The sequence below is a fragment of the Chamaea fasciata genome, unplaced genomic scaffold (assembly GCF_029207755.1).
Source record: "Chamaea fasciata isolate MVZ Bird 193981 ecotype frontalis unplaced genomic scaffold, bChaFas1.0.hap1 SCAF_3, whole genome shotgun sequence".
Taxonomy (NCBI): domain Eukaryota; kingdom Metazoa; phylum Chordata; class Aves; order Passeriformes; family Sylviidae; genus Chamaea; species Chamaea fasciata.
In genome coordinates this window covers 37,036,685-37,056,992 of record NW_027094088.1, presented here as the reverse complement: position 1 = coordinate 37,056,992, position 20,308 = coordinate 37,036,685, and the positions used below count along the sequence as shown (strand labels likewise).

General features: G+C 40.3%; 1 protein-coding gene across 6 annotated transcripts in view; it reads right to left on the bottom strand.

Annotated features, from left to right (window-relative positions):
- The window catches only part of MAP3K4 (mitogen-activated protein kinase kinase kinase 4), a 65,539-nt gene extending 45,231 nt beyond the window's left edge, over window positions 1-20,308 (bottom strand). For 4 of the 6 annotated variants that reach the window (XM_066178634.1, XM_066178637.1, XM_066178635.1 and 1 more), the window contains exons 1-3: window positions 20,201-20,300; window positions 6,582-6,772; window positions 863-2,244 (exon numbers count right to left, since the gene is read on the bottom strand). In XM_066178634.1, the coding sequence (XP_066034731.1) occupies window positions 863-2,244; window positions 6,582-6,772; window positions 20,201-20,277 (1,650 nt within the window). In that variant the 5' untranslated portion in view covers window positions 20,278-20,300. Of the gene's footprint in view, window positions 1-862; window positions 2,245-6,581; window positions 6,773-20,200 lie in introns of all 6 variants that reach the window. The other 2 variants (XM_066178639.1, XM_066178638.1) reach the window with 2 other exon arrangements.

The following is a 20,308-nucleotide window of genomic DNA, read 5'->3' as shown; positions in this document are numbered from 1 at the left end:
TCCGTATCAGAATGGTCACATTGGCTAAGAGATGCCTTTATCCACAATTCACAGTGGAACTTTACCAAGCAGAGCAAGTAATTCTTACCACTAATTTCTCCTACTATAAAAAGGCCTACAAGTTAGATAACAGTTTATATTAAGTAACAATACTCTGCCTTGAAAGAATTAGTAGCCGCATCTCACAATATCAACCTACTGTCCTTCACTTACTGCTTAATTCCTACATTGGTTTTATTAACAGAATCATTCGTAATTAATATAAAATGACCCAAAGGAAAACAATAATCAAGCTAAAGGCCCACTAAAGAATACGACACACTAGCATAACTTGTTTTCATAGATTCCAAAGTTGAGTCCATTCATTTATCCCATCTCTCCTCAAGCATAATGTACCACAGTACTTCATTAATGTAGACAAGAGAAACCACCAAAAAAACTACAGCGACATTTTTATAAAGAATGTCTTGCCAAAAAACATCCAGCCTTGAAGAGGAGAAAAATTACCACCTCCATAGCTGATTTTTCTCACAATTCAACTGTAGGGCCTGATTTTCCACAGTGATTTTTCTGATTTGTTGATTTAGAAATCAGAAAATAAAATGAACGAAGATGTTATCACAAAAAATGTCATTTCAATCACAAACAAGAACAGAGAACTAGCTTGGGTTTCACACAAATTCTGTCAAATGACAGATTCATTTCCATGGAAGGAGAACTGGGCTCCTAACCATCATATACACCATTTTTCAAAAACCAACTGAGCAACCAAAATGTTCGTAAGACCCCAATTCCTACATTTTCAGTTAGGAACAATACAGCAAGGAGGTACTCCTGTTATCCATTTACAGTGGTAACCTACCTCCAGCTGGTGGTCACTCCTTACCAACGCCATACGGGCCCTTTGCAATGAACCATGCATTAGCTTGTGCAGTCTTAAAATCAGTTTCCTCAACCCCATTTGCTTCAGTGCTTTATCAACAAAAGGCCTGTAAATAGAGGTCAAACAGTGTTGGCTGCAGCTTCCCTCAGCACTGCATTCTGGAATAACCCAGGAAGCAGAGTCATCCTCAGATTCAAGCCTATCAAGCCTCCTTGAAAAACGGTCCTGAAAGTCAAAATTTGACTTATTAGTAAAATTGTTCTTGATGGCTTGTCTAAGTTCCTCAACATTCTCCTCAGAGATTTGTTCTTCACCATCACTCTCCTCTGTGCATGCTCCTGAGGATTCCTTTACTTCTGTTTCCCTATCAATGTCTTCATCATCTGGATCATTGTCCTTGGACAGACGAGGAGAAGGAATTTCAAACACTGGCCAGCCAATGTCAGAAAGATTTTTGATGCCCAATACAGTTCCCATAATCCTTAGTTTCTGGTTTAAGTCTTTTGTAATATTTAACCATAGACAGAGTGCCTGCACCCTGTCTTGGAAGTCCTTTGCAGCATACTTTTCATAGTCCTTTTGAAGAGCCTGCAGAGATGGATAAAGTGCTTCTATGTACTCCAGCAGCTCCATTATTCGCTTTACCTGCTCAAACGAGACCCGCTGGCGATGGAGGTGTTCATGATAACTTGAGTAACCCAAAGCACTGGTTCCATGTGTTGATTTGCAAACTCCTTCTCCTGAAGTACCATTGAGACTGGCTCCATTTTTTACAGAGGAGAAGTTTCCATAGTCCACTTTGAAAGTGAGGATTTCATTGATGATATCAGGGATAGCTTGACGGGCTGCATAGAGATGGAGGTCTTGGTCATTAATGCTCCGGCCAGCATGCCAAGCTTGCAGCTCCAGCCAGATCAGTTCATTGGATCGGTTCAACCAGACAGAGGAGGTGTTTTCCTGTCCTCTTTGTTCCCTGTCCTTTTTCTTGGAGACTGAGGTAAGTTTTAACAAAAGCCGCAGGGTCTCAAAGAATTTTAGCCGGTCTGCCGGGCAATCAGTCCTAGAAGTCTGGCGGGTAGTTCTGGGTATTGGCATGGGCACAGAGACTGGAAGTTTAGCATGGCTACAGCCAAGACTGAGGTAAGGCTTATTGAGATCAACATCTGGAATTGTTTTTTTCGGCAGAGATCCACCAACTGAGTCTAACATAAATGAGCACTGCACATTTTTCTTGTGATCTCGTTCTGTTGTCCTTAGGGCATCTCTGATCTTTTTCCCTTGCTTATAGCTGTGTTCCTCCACATTCTCAATGGTTTTCCCATTGTCTTTATGCAAAGACTGCGATGGCACACTCATCTTTTCTGTAAGCAAAGAAAAAAGAATGTGACTGCAGCAACAAGGACAAGCATTTTTCAATTCAGTTCTCAATCAGTATTTTTAGGTTGAGCATAAAAAAATGCTTAAAATCAATAAAACAAATTAGGCATGGATAGAAGTAAAATGCAGTCTTATTATTAGGAGTTACTACTACTACTATACCCTAAACCAAAGAATTTTTTCTTTTTCTCTTGCTTTATCTCTTTTGTAGAACGGACCCCCAAAAATTCTCATCTTGAGTATGCTAACTGAGAACTGAGTATGATCAAAAGGAAAAGAACTGTTTTCAAGCTCATTTTCCATGCATTTGTCACACAACCTCCCAAACAAAAACTTAAAATACAACAAAGCATTATTACAGCATCAAAGTCAAACAATTAAAGAGACTCCATTGCATTTGCAATTTCATAAAAGCTCGAGCATATATAGATTTTGAAATTTAGCTTGAGTGCACCAATCCTGCATCTTGGGAAGGTGGATCTTTGTTCTAAGAACCCCTCTGTAATGTGAATACACTGCCTTAGCACCTTGAGCCTACCTCCCCACTGTCACAACACACAAACACTTGTTTTCTTCCTTACTATGGACAACAGTCCTTTCCCACCTAAAGGTGTAATCTCCTCCTCACTCCCTGTTCTTTCCTCAGGAGAAGCAAACCCTGACACTTTTCCACACAGCTATGAAAAGCACTTCGGTCTGGGCTTTGCAGATCAGAATAGGAGGAACTAATTGACATGAAAAGAGTGGTTCCCTCTCTCAGAAGTGGTGATAGGCAGAAGGGAATCACCTGCATGCAGGCTACTAAAGTCCAGTAGTTCCAACTGATCAGCAGCTGGAATACAACAAGCACCATGGCCACAGAGCCTCTGCTCACTCAAGAACAGAAAAGGCTCTCAGAATGACGGCTGAATATACTTTGTCCGTTTTCACTGACCACATCGCCAGGCCAGGCAAAACACAGGAATGGGCATTTTGCATTGGCAGGCAAGCAGACTGAAAATGGAGCTTGACAGAGATGAAACATACACCCTCTCCACAAAAACTTCAACTAGATTAGAAATGAATCGACTTCTAACAGCACTTTGATGTTGAAGATTTTGGCGGCCTTGCAAAATAAATTAAAATTCTATTACATGTAAAGATCACCTTCTTAACTTACATTCCAGATCGGAGAACCTCTAGATCCCTTCAGTTTGTATTTTTACCAAGTTATTCTCCCTTATCATCAATCTTCAGATTCCTCACACCACCAAAGCACATTGAAAAAAGCTAAGTCAAAAATTATTCATTATTAGACATCCAAAAATCCGTAATACTTGAATGTTCATCATTCTTAACAAAGCCCAGGCACAATAATCTAAAAATCGTTTCAAAATCCTCTCATCAAATAGACACCAATGACTCAAACACCTGACAGTCCTGCGATAAATCAGTATCAATGCTATAACTGTATTGCAGTATTGTAATGTAGACTTCAATTAATTTGCAAAAAAAATTAATTTGTACCCATTTTGTCACACTATACCTTTTTTCTAACCCAGAACTAGAGCAACTTTAAACAGAGCACTTTAAAAACATTTATTCTATTTTCAATCTCATGTAAAAAGACAGTACAAATATTACAATTCACACCATCCCAATCAGAAGCCAAACTATTTCCTACTAACAATACATGTGGTTTTTATGCTATCAGCTTTTGCCACACAACGCTACTAATGCCTGAAAGCCAATCATCTCAAATTACTCCTTGTGAGTCCTACTACAATATATCTTTCACAGTTCTATTTCTTCAAAGTATCTAGTCTATTTGCAAAACCATCATTTAAAACTTGTTTCTAGTTCCATTTCTCTCTCAACAATCTCTCCTATTCCATAGCATTTCTAAGTCATTATTTTTACCTCAGAGTTTGCATACACACTGTGTGAGCCTTCTACAAGCTTTAAGAATTCCCTACAAATCCACTTCCCACAAACTATCAGTTGATGAGAGGGAGCATGTGGTGGAGTCTGAAATCTTAAACAGGTCATTAAAAGAAAACACAACAAAATGAATGCGAAGAACGTGATGGGAGTAGAAAAGCAGGGTGAAGAGTGGCGCCCTTTCCAGTATGCAGCTGCAAAAATTTTATACTAAAAAGCAGAATAGGCACTGCTTTTACAAGGTACATGGAGAAGCTAACACTTCAGTACGCAAGCATTCATGGAGTTCAGGAGACACAGTCAGATCTTACAAGCACCTCTGAAATGCATTTAGCTTAGAAAAATACGACCCCCATAGCTCTTAGGCTACGGGAGAAACAATTCAGAAACTTTATAGATTATTGCATCAGTTTATGCTTGGGATACTAAATGCAAGCTGTAAGAAACTTGGTGTGACAGAAATTGAACAACCAAGTATCAGAAGTACAAGTAAGCCAAGCCCCTAATTACCAAAATTCTTGCAGTTGTCTAACTAAAGGTACCTTAAACCTTATTTGTAAACATCTCAAAAGTTATTTCAAATTCACTTTTTAAAGTGATTGGTTCCATCCAACCAACCCCTGAACGAGTTCCCTCACTGAAGTATAACCATTCAAGCTCAGTAAGAGCACGTGCATACGCATTCAAGGTCAACAAACTACTCCACAAGGTTTTGGGGTGGCTTTTCTTTTCCTCTTCATAATACAAAATAACTGTTCTGAGATGGTACACATAGGCAAAGCTTTAAAAAAAAACAACCCTGAACTCTGCAGAAAAAGATACTTTACACAACACTAACCAATTAATCAGAAAAAAGACCACAAACATATTTTAAGATACTCATGGTAACAAAGAACAGGATATTATCATGCCAGAAGTAAGAACCATTCCTCTCCCAAACAGAAAGACCTTGCTCCAAAAGCTCAAAATCTATAAGCAGGGAAACTATCAATCTTCCAGATGTGCTTAGAAGCTAAGGCTAACAATGAAACATAATACATTTTATTTCTTTAGTATCACAATGTCTTTGTTTAGAAGCTCTTTTTTTCTTAATGCACATAATGAAACAATAACAACAAAAAAAACACCAAAAGCAAGAAAAGTTTACATAACCACAGGGTTAAAATCGAGTTGATGTAGCAACAGAATAATTTTACTGGCTTTTAAATGTGCCTTTTAGCAAAGTTAAAGAGGCTTAATAATTCCAATGCCTACAGTTAACTGGTAAGAGTAACAAGATTCCTCTGTAATTTCATGTAAGGAGGAGGGAATTTGGTGAATGTTCTCTTCAGTGACATTATTTGGAGGCTGCATGATGTGAAAGGGAAACAGAAGCTTTGGAAAATGTTTGTATTGGCACTTCTTTTATTATGAACTTGCATTCCACAGCTCTACACAACCAAAGAATTCACTATATTCCATTTTTCATCCCAAACAATTTACCTTTTTCTTCCCTACATTTTACCTCAAAAACGTTATCCTTGCTATGCACTCTAATTTTTCCTTGTTTCATTTGAAGCAATTTTTAAAATTGCTTCCAAAACATCAACTGCCAATAGTCAAGCTGCAGTAACTCTGGCAAATAATTGTCTGACATAGTTTGATATTTGTTTAAAAATATATTAAACAAACAAAAAACCCACACAAAAACCTAGTTGTATTCTGTATGAAAACATTGAACATACAATCTTAAATGGCTTTTTTGCACCCATGAAATTTCAATAACAAAAAAATCACTTTAAGCTAAAAGATTTTATTATTTGGTACCACTACTTAGCAAAATAACACATCAAGTATTGGTTCTCCCCCATTATCTCTTCATACGGAAGCATCAGAAGCAAGCAAGAGTAACTACACTTTAAGCACATCACTGACATTAAAGAATAATCAGTGAAAACTGTATTTTGCAATGAACAGCCTGTGAAATGCTTCAGAAGAGGAAAACTGAGCAGAAAAGTGACTACACCACTACTACTTATCACGGAATCGCAGGAAAAAAGTCATTAAAAATACTTCTGAAAGTCATTTTTTCCATCTTTCTGCTCAAAACTGCATTTATATCAAAACTTGTTTAGCCTGCTCATGATCTTAACCAGTTCAGTTTTAGAATGCTCCAAAGACAGACATTCCACAATCCAACAATCCCTCCAGTAAACTGCTCATTGTTTAAGCACTCTCATAGCAAAATTTTTCCTCTAATACCCGAGAGTCCTCCTTTGTTGCAATTCACAACAGCTGCCTCCTGTTCTTCCACAGTACCTCAGTATCCAGCTCCACCTTGTGCATAACCCCTCCCCCAGGTAACAACAGGCGCCTGCTGTGACCGATCGTTTAAGGAAAAACACCAAGACACCACACCCACCTTTCAGAGTGGAGCGGCCAGCAGGTCTGCTGACATTATTTTTCTGATGCTTTGTTGACATGCGCTTCATCTGGCGGGGTGTGCTGGGGGGAGAAGCGCCATAGAAAGTGTCAGCACTTGCTTCATCTGATAATTCCTCAGGGTCAGATTCAGAGATGTTGGATGTAGCATCTTCTGATCTGCATTCTTTCCTGCACGGAGCAAGATAAACCATTACATTCAAGATAAAGGAATTTTACTTGCAATATCTGTTTAGAAAGCTAATTCATCCGTAAATCCCAACCACAGTCAGCCTTCTATATTTTATTGCCACATCCACATATATTTACCCCAGTTTTTTTCATATCCCCAAGGATAAGCTTCCAATCTAATACATAATAGGCAACATACAAAGAGGATGGTATAGGCAGAGTGTCACTAGAAGAACACAATGTAAATATACATATATATGTATCTCTTTCTGAAAAGAATTGTGGCAAGCCTAAACTAACAGGTGCATGAAATAAACAAAGGTTCAAACATACAAACATAATGCAAGACATTCAATCTAATCAGTAGCAGGGACAACAGCAGACGTCTTCCATTCTGCACTCCCTAAACCCCTCATACCCCAAAGGCAACTGCTAAAATAATTCTCCCACACTTCACAAAACATTTTCTAGAATAGGAGATCTAAAAGCATTTTTCACAGATTTTAATATCAAGAATATTAATACCATTAAGATCATAAACACTGTCACTCCCCAGTGGTGCCATACATGGAATTCTCTTGCTTTAACACATATCAGGGAGAAGAACACACCATTCTCAAAGAAAAGAAACAGTTTGCCCCTATTCCCTCACTTATTTCTGAAGCAGGTATGCAAATAACTCTACAGAACTCTCAGTAACTCTTGACTCCAGGAAAAGATACTGAGGCAAAGAAACAGTCAATGTAAATCACTGCAAGATAGCATCAGTATCCGAGAAATTCAACTTCACTCAAATCAAAAATTATATTTTACTTGCTACTATTTTAGGGGCAGACAAAGTATGTTACTCATAGTCTAGTGAAATGAGTCTGAGTAACTGCATCAAGAAATACGTCAGAATATTGCCAGCTAGAACAGCAGTAAGGCTAACAAAACAAAAACAAACAAAACACAGATACTGTACTTTTTCTTGGCCTTTAGCTATAAACAGAAATAAATACCTCAGTATGCAGAACACTTATGCTCTCTACAAAGCCACAGAAACATTTAGTGTATGAAATACTCTTTTCACTTTACTACTTCAGCTTTGAGAAGGCAGCAGGCAAGTTCACCACCTTCTGCAAATAACCTTTAATGGTTACCCAAGAAAAATGACCCAGGTGGCACTGCAGCACCACCCGGAGCCTTAGGAGTGCCCTACAATCTGGTCATAGTTACAACCACACAAAATCACCAATTCTTTTAGTCTGTTTCCCTTGCCTTGGGACACCATGCTCTAACTGTGTCTTACCAATGTGATTTAACCAACCCCCGTTGTCCAAACATTAAAAAAAAGTCTTAAAATTGTTCCTACAGATCTTGTGAAAATAGGTGGATGAGTATGAGAAACAGATCTTGCAAGTGCTGAGCTGGGAAAGTGGAACTCAAGTTTACATCTTTTTGGACACCAGAAGAGCTTTATTTCTGAGAACACTTGTGAACAGCCCTACTGTGAAAAAACACTTCAGGCAGAGAACACCGCTCTGATCTTGCCAAAGACAGATCAACCACAAGAGACTAAACCACATAAAACAGAAGTCATTAGTTCCAGTGCTTATGGAGCCATTTATTTTTTCAGTGATCTCACTGGCCTGGTAAGGCACAGGGTGGGATGCTGATGCTCTTGCAAAGGCTGGCAGAACAGATCCTGCAAGCACTCACATTAGGTCTCCAAGGCAGTTTTAAACGAGGACTAGTCATCTCATTAGGAAAGACCAGTGAAAACACTGTTTTCCTTTTGTTTATAAGAAAGCAACCTCTTCAAAGAATTTAATAATCAAACTTCTCCACCAAGCGAAATTAAGTGATCTTTAAAGAACTTAAGGTTATTCTGGTCACAATCGCTGGAGGCATTTGAAAGATCTGTAGATGTGGCCCTCACAGGACATGGCTTATTGGTGGACTTGGAAGCGTTACTTTACTGTTGGACTCAATCTTGGAGATCTTTTTCAACCTAAATGATTCTACAATTCTACCTTGGATGTTTCTTGCCATGTCTGATGAGAAGGCATGAGTGCTAGAAGTATCCAAATTACCCTCCAGCATCACACCTGAATTACATACATACCTATACAGTGGCATCCAGTATGACTGACTTAACATTCAACCACTTTTGCTGGGTAATTTAAGATGTTCTTTGATAAGAAGCACAGCAGACATCACAAAACATGCAGCACTTGAAATCATATCGCAAAACAAGCAATCATGCTCTTGTCCATAACACCAGTCTTGTTAGCAACTGGTGAGATGATCTAACCAAAGCTGGCTGATCTGCTTACAGAGAGAAAGGCACAGGTTGCAAAGCAAGTTTTAAAAATCCAGCATATTCAGTTTAGGGTTTGTGTGCAAAGACTACACCTCGACTCAGAACTCAAATCAGTGCAAATTAACACGATTCAGTCTCACCAGTGCAAGCCTTATGGTACAACAATGCAGTGAATGTACAGGATCTGAACTAAAGCAGCTCTATCAGCTTTGACATGCTAGGATCATTTTTTCTAATCCAGACAACACCAGACATACATGATCTTCAGCAGCAACACTCCAGTTAAAATCAGTTATGATTTCTACAGATTACTGACACAGCATTTGCAATGTTTGTGTGTTATTTACTGACATGAACTAACCATAGACTAATTAAATCTGCCAATCTATAAAACGCAGTGCTGGCAAGCCTGCATCAGATTATAGTGTTGGCTATTAGACAGAATTGTTGGTTCCTAAATACTGTTGCAACCAGGGTTGAGAAACATTAATCAAGGCTGATTTCTTCTTAGCTACCAAGATATGCAGGTTTTCTCCCCCACAGCCAGGGAGAACCATCCAAATCTTAATTAGGCCTACACACAAAAAGTGAAAGCTTGCGACAAATGCAGTTACTATTGCCAATAGAGGCCTAAATCCAATCCCTACAAGGAAAACTAGAAGTGCATAATTTTCATATTCTATTTACAGGTTCCCAGCCTCAATTTTAATGAGAAAAATGCTTCTTAGAAATTCACCCTTGGAATATAAGAAAAACTGGAGCCAGGACACATAAATCACCTTGGCAGCTCTGAAATGCACCAAAAAAATCCAACAAACCAGGAATATTTCCAAAAAGTAACTACTGTATGTTATACCAGGGTATATTTTAATCAGAATCTGAAAAGACAGAATATGTAATTTCTTTAATTTGCACTTCTAGATGACAGCAGGATTTTTTGGTTTTTTAACTAAGTAAAAGTGATGGCAATCAATCTACAACTCCAGCTCAGTCATGAAAATCAAGATAGTTCTTGTAGATTTTCAAAGGCCTGCAAACAAAAATAGGAAGGGGGGTCAGAAATCAAGGTATGAAATTTGAAGCAGCAGGACAGAGAGCAAAAAACCGGTAACCACCACTATTGATAAAGGCCACAACCTTTGGAAAAATACATTCATTTATCACTTAAAATAAATTAACTAATGAAAACCACTGAGGATCACATGGGAACATCACAATCAATCAGGTTAAAGTCACACTGAGGAATATGATCTTTAACCAGTACAAACTTTTGCACTTCCCTGAAACATTATGCAAACTCACTAAGTCTGTAACAGCCATTAATGAGAGATCATCCTAAAAATTGTGACAGCTATAAGGGGAAAACATCTTTTTACTAATCCCTTTCTATCAGCTACCCCCTTCTGAGGCAGGAGTTCAAATACATTAGACACTTACATAATTAACTCAGGTTCAGCCACTGCTTATCATCCTACATTCAGCTTAAAAGCTTCTTGGGGATCAGAGCAGTGGAGGTCAGTGGACTGGACTACAAGCACATGGCAATAAATCTGAGTTAGGTAGTTACCACACAGGAGCCAGGATCACCACCCACCACAATGGTTTGGAAGCTGGGCACTCCAGACACTGTAAACAGCTTCCTGCAGTTTAAAAGACATCACACCAGGCAGGAATCAGCAAGGCTCTTTCTCAACACTTCCTACGTCACCCTGCCATTTTCACACAGAGAACTGCAATATCTGGACAGGGTCCAGCACCAAATTACCAAGTACCAGCTCTTGACATTCAGTGGCTTAATTTTAAAAGCAAAGTGTCTGTTTTTCAGATATATACTCCTTAACTCAGACTCAGCTTGATAATTAATGCAGGGAGACAAGGCTACATGAGTCTGTTCTTGGTAAAGCACATACCCAGTCAGCAAAAGTAGCCCTCCCTAAAGGCAGCACAACCAGTCTATTTCAAACAATATTCTGACAAGAACTGTCATCACCCAACAGCTGCTGGTAATGCAAAAAGCAAACAGAATTTCTAGGTATCCACCTTTGCATCTGTTAAAACAAAAAAAACTATAAAGTATTCAGTCAGTGCTGCAAAACACCACACAACAAAACTCTGGAATGAGAAGCTCCAGTGGCTTTGAGGCAGTACTAGGTTTCATTTTGTTGCAGAAGAGAATTTAAGGGTAGCCCTGGACCAAGAGCAGAAGGAAGGAACTTCACTAAACAATCAGTAGCACCTTGGATAAAAAAGACTGAGGATTAGACAACCCAACGAGGAAAAACCTGAAGTTCTGTGACAGTACAGGACAGCTACCTGGTGTAAACACACAGTGTTATGTTCCAACGTTAGGAAAGCATCATGCACCCTATATTTTAAGCACTTCTTAAAAATTATGTTCTGAGGGAAGCTGTAAGCTTAAATAAATGGACACAGTTCTAAAAGGTTGCTGAACTGAAAGCAGAAGCAACTAAGACTCCAACTTTGGATAAGCTGTTTTTGAAGATCTGCTACATGTGTGAATACAAAAATGAAGTGTTTGATGCTACTGCATTTACTATATATTGCCCCAAGTGCAGCAAAAGGAAGACCTCAGCAGAAGGCAAGGAAAAGATCTTGTCAGGTTTTTTAATTTTTTTTTTTGTTACAGCACAGCAGGAATTTGCACACAGTAAGTACAAATAAAGCTGTATTCTTTTGCTATATGCACCCTGTTTAAGTCTGGCACAGCACTTACAGGTAGGAAATTTCAAATTAAGTTTTACAGAAGACACAGTAGCAGCATAAGAATTTCAGTTTTTAGAAATATTCTAATTCAAATTCAGCTGTACATAGCTACATTTTTTTTTTCTCCCAGAGGAACCAGGGGAAGGCAGGATATGTGATCATTTATCTCTGCAGCCTAGGAACAAACAACCAACACACTGGGGGGAAAAGCTGATACCTGGACAGGAGGAAAGGAGAGCAAAGAATTTGAGATGGACAATTGCACCCAGAGTGCTTCTTTAAAAACTTCAGAGGGCTTCAAATATCAGCTCCTTGTTATCCAAAGTCCTCATACCTTTTCTCTTCAGCCTCTCACAGGCAACTCCATGCAGCTCCCAGGGTCTGTCCATCTCTGCCAGCAGCTAGTCTGCAGACTCAATGCCTCAGCTTCTTCACACACTGATGGAGGAAGTGTGCCCAGCTTCACCCACACCGACCTGGGACTCTGCTGTCCGTAGCACACAGCTCTGGCTCTTTCTCTGAGGTCTTCTCTCTTCCTTCTCCAGTTCTGGCTCGCTCTTTCCTGTCTCTAGCATGGCTGCCTAACCTTGCCTGTCCTACACACAGCATCTCACTTTTTCTGTCCCTGCCTCCTCACAGCACGGCCAGCAGATTCCAACCAACCCCCTCCCAGCTAACTCACTCTTTATCACACCCATAGCTGGGAGGGCAAGGCTGTTCCCACTCTTGGATAATTAACACAGCTGTAATATATCAAGGGTAAGGTTGCTTTTAGTATTATCTTTATCTGTCTCTCCACAACAGATAGTAATTTTACCATTTAGTCCTGACACAACATGCAAAAAAGCACTTGCATCTCTCATCTAGTATGTCTACATATGCAAATCTTACAGAATCTAAGTTTGCACTAAAACAGCTTACAGCAGAGACACTTGTAAGAGCACAAAAAAGGAAGCAATATTCCAAAACAAAATTTAACCAAGTATGAAATATAATGCTATTCACAGTGAAGACCCCCAGAATTTACCAACACTACAGTCACAGTAAGAAAGGGAACCTGTTCCAGTGCACCTTCTGCTTCCCAGGCTGCACATCCCTGCCCCTTTTGCCATCCCTTCTGCACAGAAGGCAACAATCATGTGACCTCAATCACCAACCTAACAGTGAAAAAACCACTGTTTTTTTGGTGCACCATTTACCTGTCAGATCCATATCCACAAGCAAAAACCCCACAGCCACGTGACAGCCAAGCTCCCCCCTACATCCCTCCTGAACCTGGCATTATCTTGTCGAGAGACCGGGGCAAAGAAGGCACCTGCGGAGTGCTCAGTGAAATCATGCCCTCAGTCACTCTCTCCTGCCTGCACATGAAGCAACCTTCCACGACTGTCTGACCCTTCCGCTTTCCAGACACTTTGCCACAAGTCACCAGCACTTAAGATGCACAGGAAGAACTTAAAGTATCAACCCTGGTTCTTCGCTGGTGCTGCCAAAACAATCCAGCTTAGCTGGAATGCCTTTGTTAGCAGGATTTTTCCAACTTCAGCCACTTGAATTTTGATTAAGCAGCCAAATGTACTTAATGTCATGCTAGCAAGTTTCATGTGGCAGGCATTCCTGGTTGAGGGAGGGCAAGAGAGTGAGGAGAACAGTAATTTTTAGCTGAGTCAGCCACAAAACCAATGCAGATTTTTACTTGCAGCAACAATAAAAGCAAAATGCTTAGGCAGGAAAATGCTTAAGGTAATAATGGTATCACCGCCAAGAACTGACTGATTACATAATTCCAGTAGCTTTTCTTTTTTTATAAATTAACCTGCGAAAAAGGGATTGTGAACATAGAAATAATGACAGAAACACTAACACTCCATTAGTTAATTGCCAGGATGTAACAGTAACCCTTGAAAAGCCTGACTTTGTTCACTATTTACGCTTTGATAATCTTCGGAAACTAACCTGCAGCAGGGCTGCACAAACGCAGACACTCAAGGCTGCTATGGAACCCGTGCCACACACTGCAAACCACAGGTTTACTCTACAACCACCCTGCTGACAGTTAAGAATCAAGTACAATAAATCCCACATCAGCTGAGGGAGCAATATAAAGCAAGCATTTCTGCTGCAACACTGGTCTGGAGCAAAACTTCATTGTGACAAAACCACCACTATTTCTCCAGAAATCGCCAAGGAAAAAATAAAAGTCATTACTGGGGAAAAGAATAATGTACAGCTTTGAGCTAAACAGTTAAACCGTAATTGATTCCCAGCAACAACTTTTCCTGCTTGGTAACTCTCAATTAAGCTGGTTAATTAGAATAGAAGGACCCAGCAAGTGTGAACACACTTCATTTCTACAGCAGACCTCGAGCACATATCTGACTGGGCATTACAAATTTCCTTACAGCACTAATGTACTTACTAGCAAATATTAGCTTAACAGAAAAAATTGAACAGAATTTTCTCCTTCTCCAGATCTGGAAACTACCAGAGTCAGTTCTGCAAATTACTACTACTTTGGCACTTTTCCCAAAATTCTCCGATATTCCTGGGCAGAAGCTGCTATATGTTCTTACTATATTTACAACAGAAAGACAAAGTCACAGAAAAATCTAACAAAAGTTATTGAGAGAGTGGTGAGGTACTGAAGCACCTTTTGGCTGATTAAAATAACATCATAAGCCTAAAAAAAAAAAAAAAAAAAAAAGGAATTGTCATTGATTCAAGAATAAATTAAGCAGAATGCAAAGTAATACCATCATATTTTTTATAGCAAGCAGTGATAAGCACTACTGAGATACATTTAAATGATCCAAGGAAGTAGTTTTTCTTCCTCAATTTATACCAACTAGAAATAAGTATTAAAAAAATAAATAAAATAGAGCTCTTGTAAAAGTTTTGGCAGTTCTTCATGTTCTCATCTCAGAAAAAAATACTCAGAACTTTCTGTTCTTTTTTACTAGCAAATTTGAAAACAGAGAAAGCTTAACTAATTTTTCCATCTTGGATTATTATAAGTTTTTATATAAATTTGAACTATGATGTAACGGCACTTATAGTGGATTCATCTCTGAGTCTGCCCCAAATAGATCACTTGATTAAAACTATGCCATATTTTATTCCAAAAGGAAAAAAATAAAGCCTATTTAATTCTACCCTTGCTCTACAATGTGCAATAAAGTGTGAAAATGTTGATGGGTTTGCTAGGTTTCCACATCCATGTTTAAGCCTGCCAAGTGAGGCTGCAAATGGATCAAAGGTTAGAAATGTGGAAACAGGAGCTAAGAGAGCTTCACCCAGCCCAGTCAGTACCCAGCTCTTTTCACTTAACAACTGATGTTCAAATATTCATTGATTCCACAACCCATGCCTCTCCATTAGTGCTACCTTTTCAACATCAACTGTATCCTAGCTCATATTTGGGAATTTGAACTGTTTTGTTGTTTTTTAAGTAAGAATCTCTGAAATATGTTTTCCTCACTAATGATGTTTGAGCATACATAACACAGTTTCAATCCAAAGGGTAAGTGCTGCAATTAAGTTCTTGGCACCTGCACAGATCCCATCCCAAGGTCTCAAGCCACACACCAACACAATAAAGTAGACTTAATTAGGAACTATTTATGAAAAATCTGTACTAACACACCTGTATGGATTTTCTGAAAAATTTAAGCTACACCAAGAAAAGTTACATACTACTGGGAAAAGAGTGTTAGGCTGCTAGGTTCAACTATAAACGTATCATCTGTAAAAGTGATATACTGGGAAATGCACAGACCTGTGATAAAAGATAAAAAGCACTGTAACAGCCATTCTTCCCCCACTCTCCCACACACACACTATTCTTCCAACAGAAAGTTCCATTCTTAGATAAAAAAAGCTAAAAGCTAAAAACTGATTGTGATCCCAAAGTTTCAGTTCATCATTTAGATAAAGTCAAAGTCTACAAGAAGGTGAAGCACTGAAATAGGTTTTCAATGGAAGCTGGTGTCTAAGCACAGCACGCTGGGCTCCTTGTCTGTAACTTCTGGAAAATCCATACAATGCAATGGGACTTCAGTACTTTGCACTACTTGGAGCATCCCAAAAGCTCAGTGGTCACGCCCACAGAGAGCTCTACAGTGCAGCCAAGAAGTAACAGAGACACGAGTAACTTGGCCTTGTTATCACTCACTGAATGGATGTTCTACAGCCAAAAGGGTAAGAACCTTTACAAATACTGTTCTCAGGAAAAGCAACAGCAAGTAAACCAGCAGCACAAGCAAGCCCAGGGCAGAATAAACCCGACATTTACACCATATTAGAACGCAAGACGTGCCACTTCGTACCACTGAGTAGCAGTAGGACACAGAAGGAACAGAACCAATTTCCTGCTTCTACCCCAAGACTACAGGAGACATCTATCAGCACAATAGTTACATCCTATCTTGCCTGGCTCCAGAACAAACCTGACTGGGTTTCATGAAAAATTAATGTGACTTTACACGCAGGGTTCTTAGACTGGACACAAGTGAACATTAGACAATTCAGTAACACTCAAATTCAGATGTTAAAGACAAACACTCTCATTTGGCTTTACATTTGCAGTAAGCCAAGAGTGAGCATGGGACCCTTATCAAATCTTTAAATAAATCAGTTTCTAAGTTATTTTTTAAAATTCAAAAATGATTTAGTTAATAAATTACAGCCTAAGTATAGCATCAGTGCAGTTAAAATCTGAGAGAAGATTAAAACAGTTCTGCGAACATAAATGTTGTAGACAACAGCAAATCCAACCACACAACTGAAGAAATGAGCTGAGATTCTTGTGCTGACAGAGGTCAACACATTATGGACTAGCAGTTGGTACTATGAAAAATTGTCTCCTGAATGCATTTTGGATGCAGTTAAAAAGAATGGTTTGTATATAATTTAAGAAATGTTGTTGTCATGGAAGCCAAGTCTTTATAAGCCTCTAAAAATCCCAATTAGCTCCCCAAAGTAAGAATTCCTGCATATCCCTAATGCTTTCCTTTAAATTCAGTAGATTTGTTTTCATCACAGCACAGTTTGCATTCCACAAAGGTCAATATCACTAGCTTACATAATAGTAAAACCAACCTTGACACAGACAGCACTAATTAACAGACATAAAAACAACCCAAGCAGCCACATAACACAGACTAATCCTTACTGCTACAAATGCCAAAGACATCTTAACTAGCACTTCATGTGTGTTTGTGCGTGGGTGGAACAATCAGTCATTCATCCCAATCTTGCACATGTAAACAAGAAAATGCAATACATGTAGAATAGAGATTACATCTTGCCTCATTTAAATGCATGGGAGAAAAAAAAAAAAAACCTATGGCAAAGCTCTATATACTCAAATCATTTTTCCCACTGAAGCTATGATCTTAATACAATAAACTCTTTCACTGCTCATATACTATCAGCCATACAGACAGTGTGGCAAGGAGGAAAATATGTTGAGCACAATCCATGACACAACCTCAGGCTTCCCCCAGACCACAGATGCTGCAGACTGACAGCCCAATTCATTGTCATCCTAGAGACAACAAATCTGCTAGACAGACTACTGAAAAGCTCCCCATCAAGGAGGAAGCCTCCACATAATTCACAATTCTGTCCCATTTTATTCACAGCCTTGGTCCTTCCTTCACCCCTGGCACTGGCTGTATGCCAGGAGAACAGAGGGCTACAAGCAATCAAGGCACAAGTCAGGGCAGCCCCATGGCTCTTCATGCCTTTGCAGTGCTCCCAAACAAAGGACAAAGCCCCAACAAAGGACATGCTTAAGGCCTCGTTTTTCCCTGTAGTGGATTTTCTGCCAGATAATTCTTGGGAAAGCCTAAAATTGGGCTCGGGAAATTTAAAGCCTATGGGTAATAATCCAAAAGCACCAAACGCATCTGTTTGCATTAGCATTCTAAATGACCTAAGTGGAAGCAGCTTATCTTGAAAACTTTCCACTTGTTCTAAGGATTGATACTTACATGTGAATTCTTCACTAAACTCTTCAGTAGTATCTTTTCACTTATCCATAACCACTGCATGCTGTCCAGGGTCAAAGTGCACTTTTATCTCAGGATCAACATCTGCTCCTGGGTTCCCTGAGCATTTTTCAGTTTAGAGCTGCCTCCCATCTCTCCCCCCACCAAAGTGCGTTTCAAGAAAGAAAGGAAGAACTGGAAAAAAAGTGTGCTTTCGGAGAGGGATTCACAATCAAATGCTTTTGACTAAAGACTGTGGAACTCAAAAGAAGCCATAAATATATTTTATGTCTGCCTTCAGTTGACAAAATATGCCGTTGCATTTATATTCTAACAAGAGACAGAATCCTCACACAAAGACAAGCAGATTTCTCACGTGAAGCAGTCTCAGAACAACAAATCGAGAAGCATTGTTTATTAAACAAGTGTAGGTGCACTGCTAATTCAGAATGACTGAATACTTCTCCACCAGAACTAACGTTAACTTAAAGAGAATGCATTATAGCAATGCACTTCAGCACTAGCCAGAACTCTTTATCATAGAACACGTTCATACCCTACAAACAGGACGAAAAGTGATCTGCCATCAAAAGGATTTCAAATACGCAAACCTGTGCAAAACAAACTGATTTCAACAAGACTCTGACCTCAGAGCCCCAAGAATAAATACCTAATGATGACTCCAAACTTTAAATCAAAAGTAATCACATTTGAAAAAGCTTCAGGTACTTTACCTGTACTACATTTAAGTAAAAGCAAGTGCTGCATGAAGCCAGAGAGGCAGGTGTGAAGTTGAGACACAAAGTACACACAGAAATGAATCACTGAGGACGGAGCACATGCATTACCCTACACAAATTAAGGCTACCTAATTGTTTTGAGACGTCCCCTTCCCACCCACCAGCTCACTCCGAAACAGCTAATTCAATTTTCATTTGCTGGGTAAAGTTGTCACCACATTATCCACACCCACATCCAACTCATATAAACTGTCCTGTAATAAGCAGAATCCAGCAGAGGTCAGAAATGGCCTTGCACAGGAAATGCCTGGGTGTTTTCCATTCAGGCTCTCAAGATTACTCTTCTACGTGAAGACAGCCCAGGTCTAGGGTCATGCTGTTGTACAAACTTTATTTTAAATCATTTTCTGCTTAACCTGCAGTATTAGCCTTTGAAGAGTCCTTTGAAAAGGAACTTAGAAGCTTACTAATTCAGCTGCCCTATAGCATTTATATTTCAGAGTATTTCTCCTAAATCTTACTAATTTTATATATCTTCTCATTGTGGCATTCTCGCGACAGAAAAACAAACCGCTAATGCACATTAAGAAAAACCCAAAGGCACTGTTCAACCCCACAGCCTTGACCATCAGGAGCACATCACCGCTTCCCTTTTAGTTCACCAGTACAAACCAGCAGCTCACAATACTCAAGAACGAGCACAGTAACACCACAGCAGACTCTTTGCACTGCACACCTGGAACACGGTGCACCTGCTACCTTACAGTACCAAGTGATCACACGAGCGTTCTAAAAACGTTTCCTGAATGCCTCCTAGTGAGAAGTGAAGTGCATCAACAGGATGTTATTTAAAAATGAGAAATAATTGCCACGGAATTAATAACTCGGACTTATGCAATACTTCTGCAGACAGCTGGAAACACTAAACCATAAAGTAATTTGCATCCCCATCTCTCAGCAGAGCACAGATGGAGACTTGCATAAAGTCGATATGCAGGTCAGCACATTCAGGAGGTGACAGCAGTTCCAGAAAGCTTTGAGGCATCACAGCACTTCTTTGTGAACGCTTTTTTTTTTTTTTTTCCTTTTTTATCTCTGTCTTCTTACAACTATCGATTGCAACGTTGCCAGCAGCGATCCTCCACGACCCCGCTGTTTTACCGGCACGCCAGAAAGAACCCGATTTGAACCGCGGCTGCCATAAACACGAGACACCCTTCCAAGAGGGCAGCGCTTTTATCGCCGCAGTTCACAAGTCCAGGAGCACAGGTCACGCTCCGCCGGCCTCCCGCGGGCTCCAGCTGCCGCTCCCGCTCCCGCTCCGCAGCCTCCGCGCCCCGGCCCGACCCGAGAGCGGCGGTCAGCGCCCCGACACACCCGCCCGCTCTGCCGCGAGGCTGGGGGCGAACAAAACGATTTCCTTTTAATTGCAAAGCGCCCGCAAAGCACTGCCTTACCCACCGCAGCCACTAGAGATTTCTTATCGAAGCACCTTCTCGCTCCGTGGGCGCTCTGCAGGAGCGCTGAAGCAGCAGCAGCAGCCGCCGCGGGTTTTGCAGCGCCGAGGGGGCGGGAGGCAGAGCGTGCACCCCCGGTCCCGGCGCTCGCAGCCCCCGCCCAGCATCGCCCCCTGCACGGAGCTCCCTGCGAGGCAGCGCTGGCTACTGACCTCCCCGCCGGCGGCGGCGGCGGCGGCTCCTCCATGACGGCGGCGGCGGCACAGACCAGCGCGGCGGCGTCTCTCATGCATGCACCGGGGCCGGCATGGCGGCGGGCC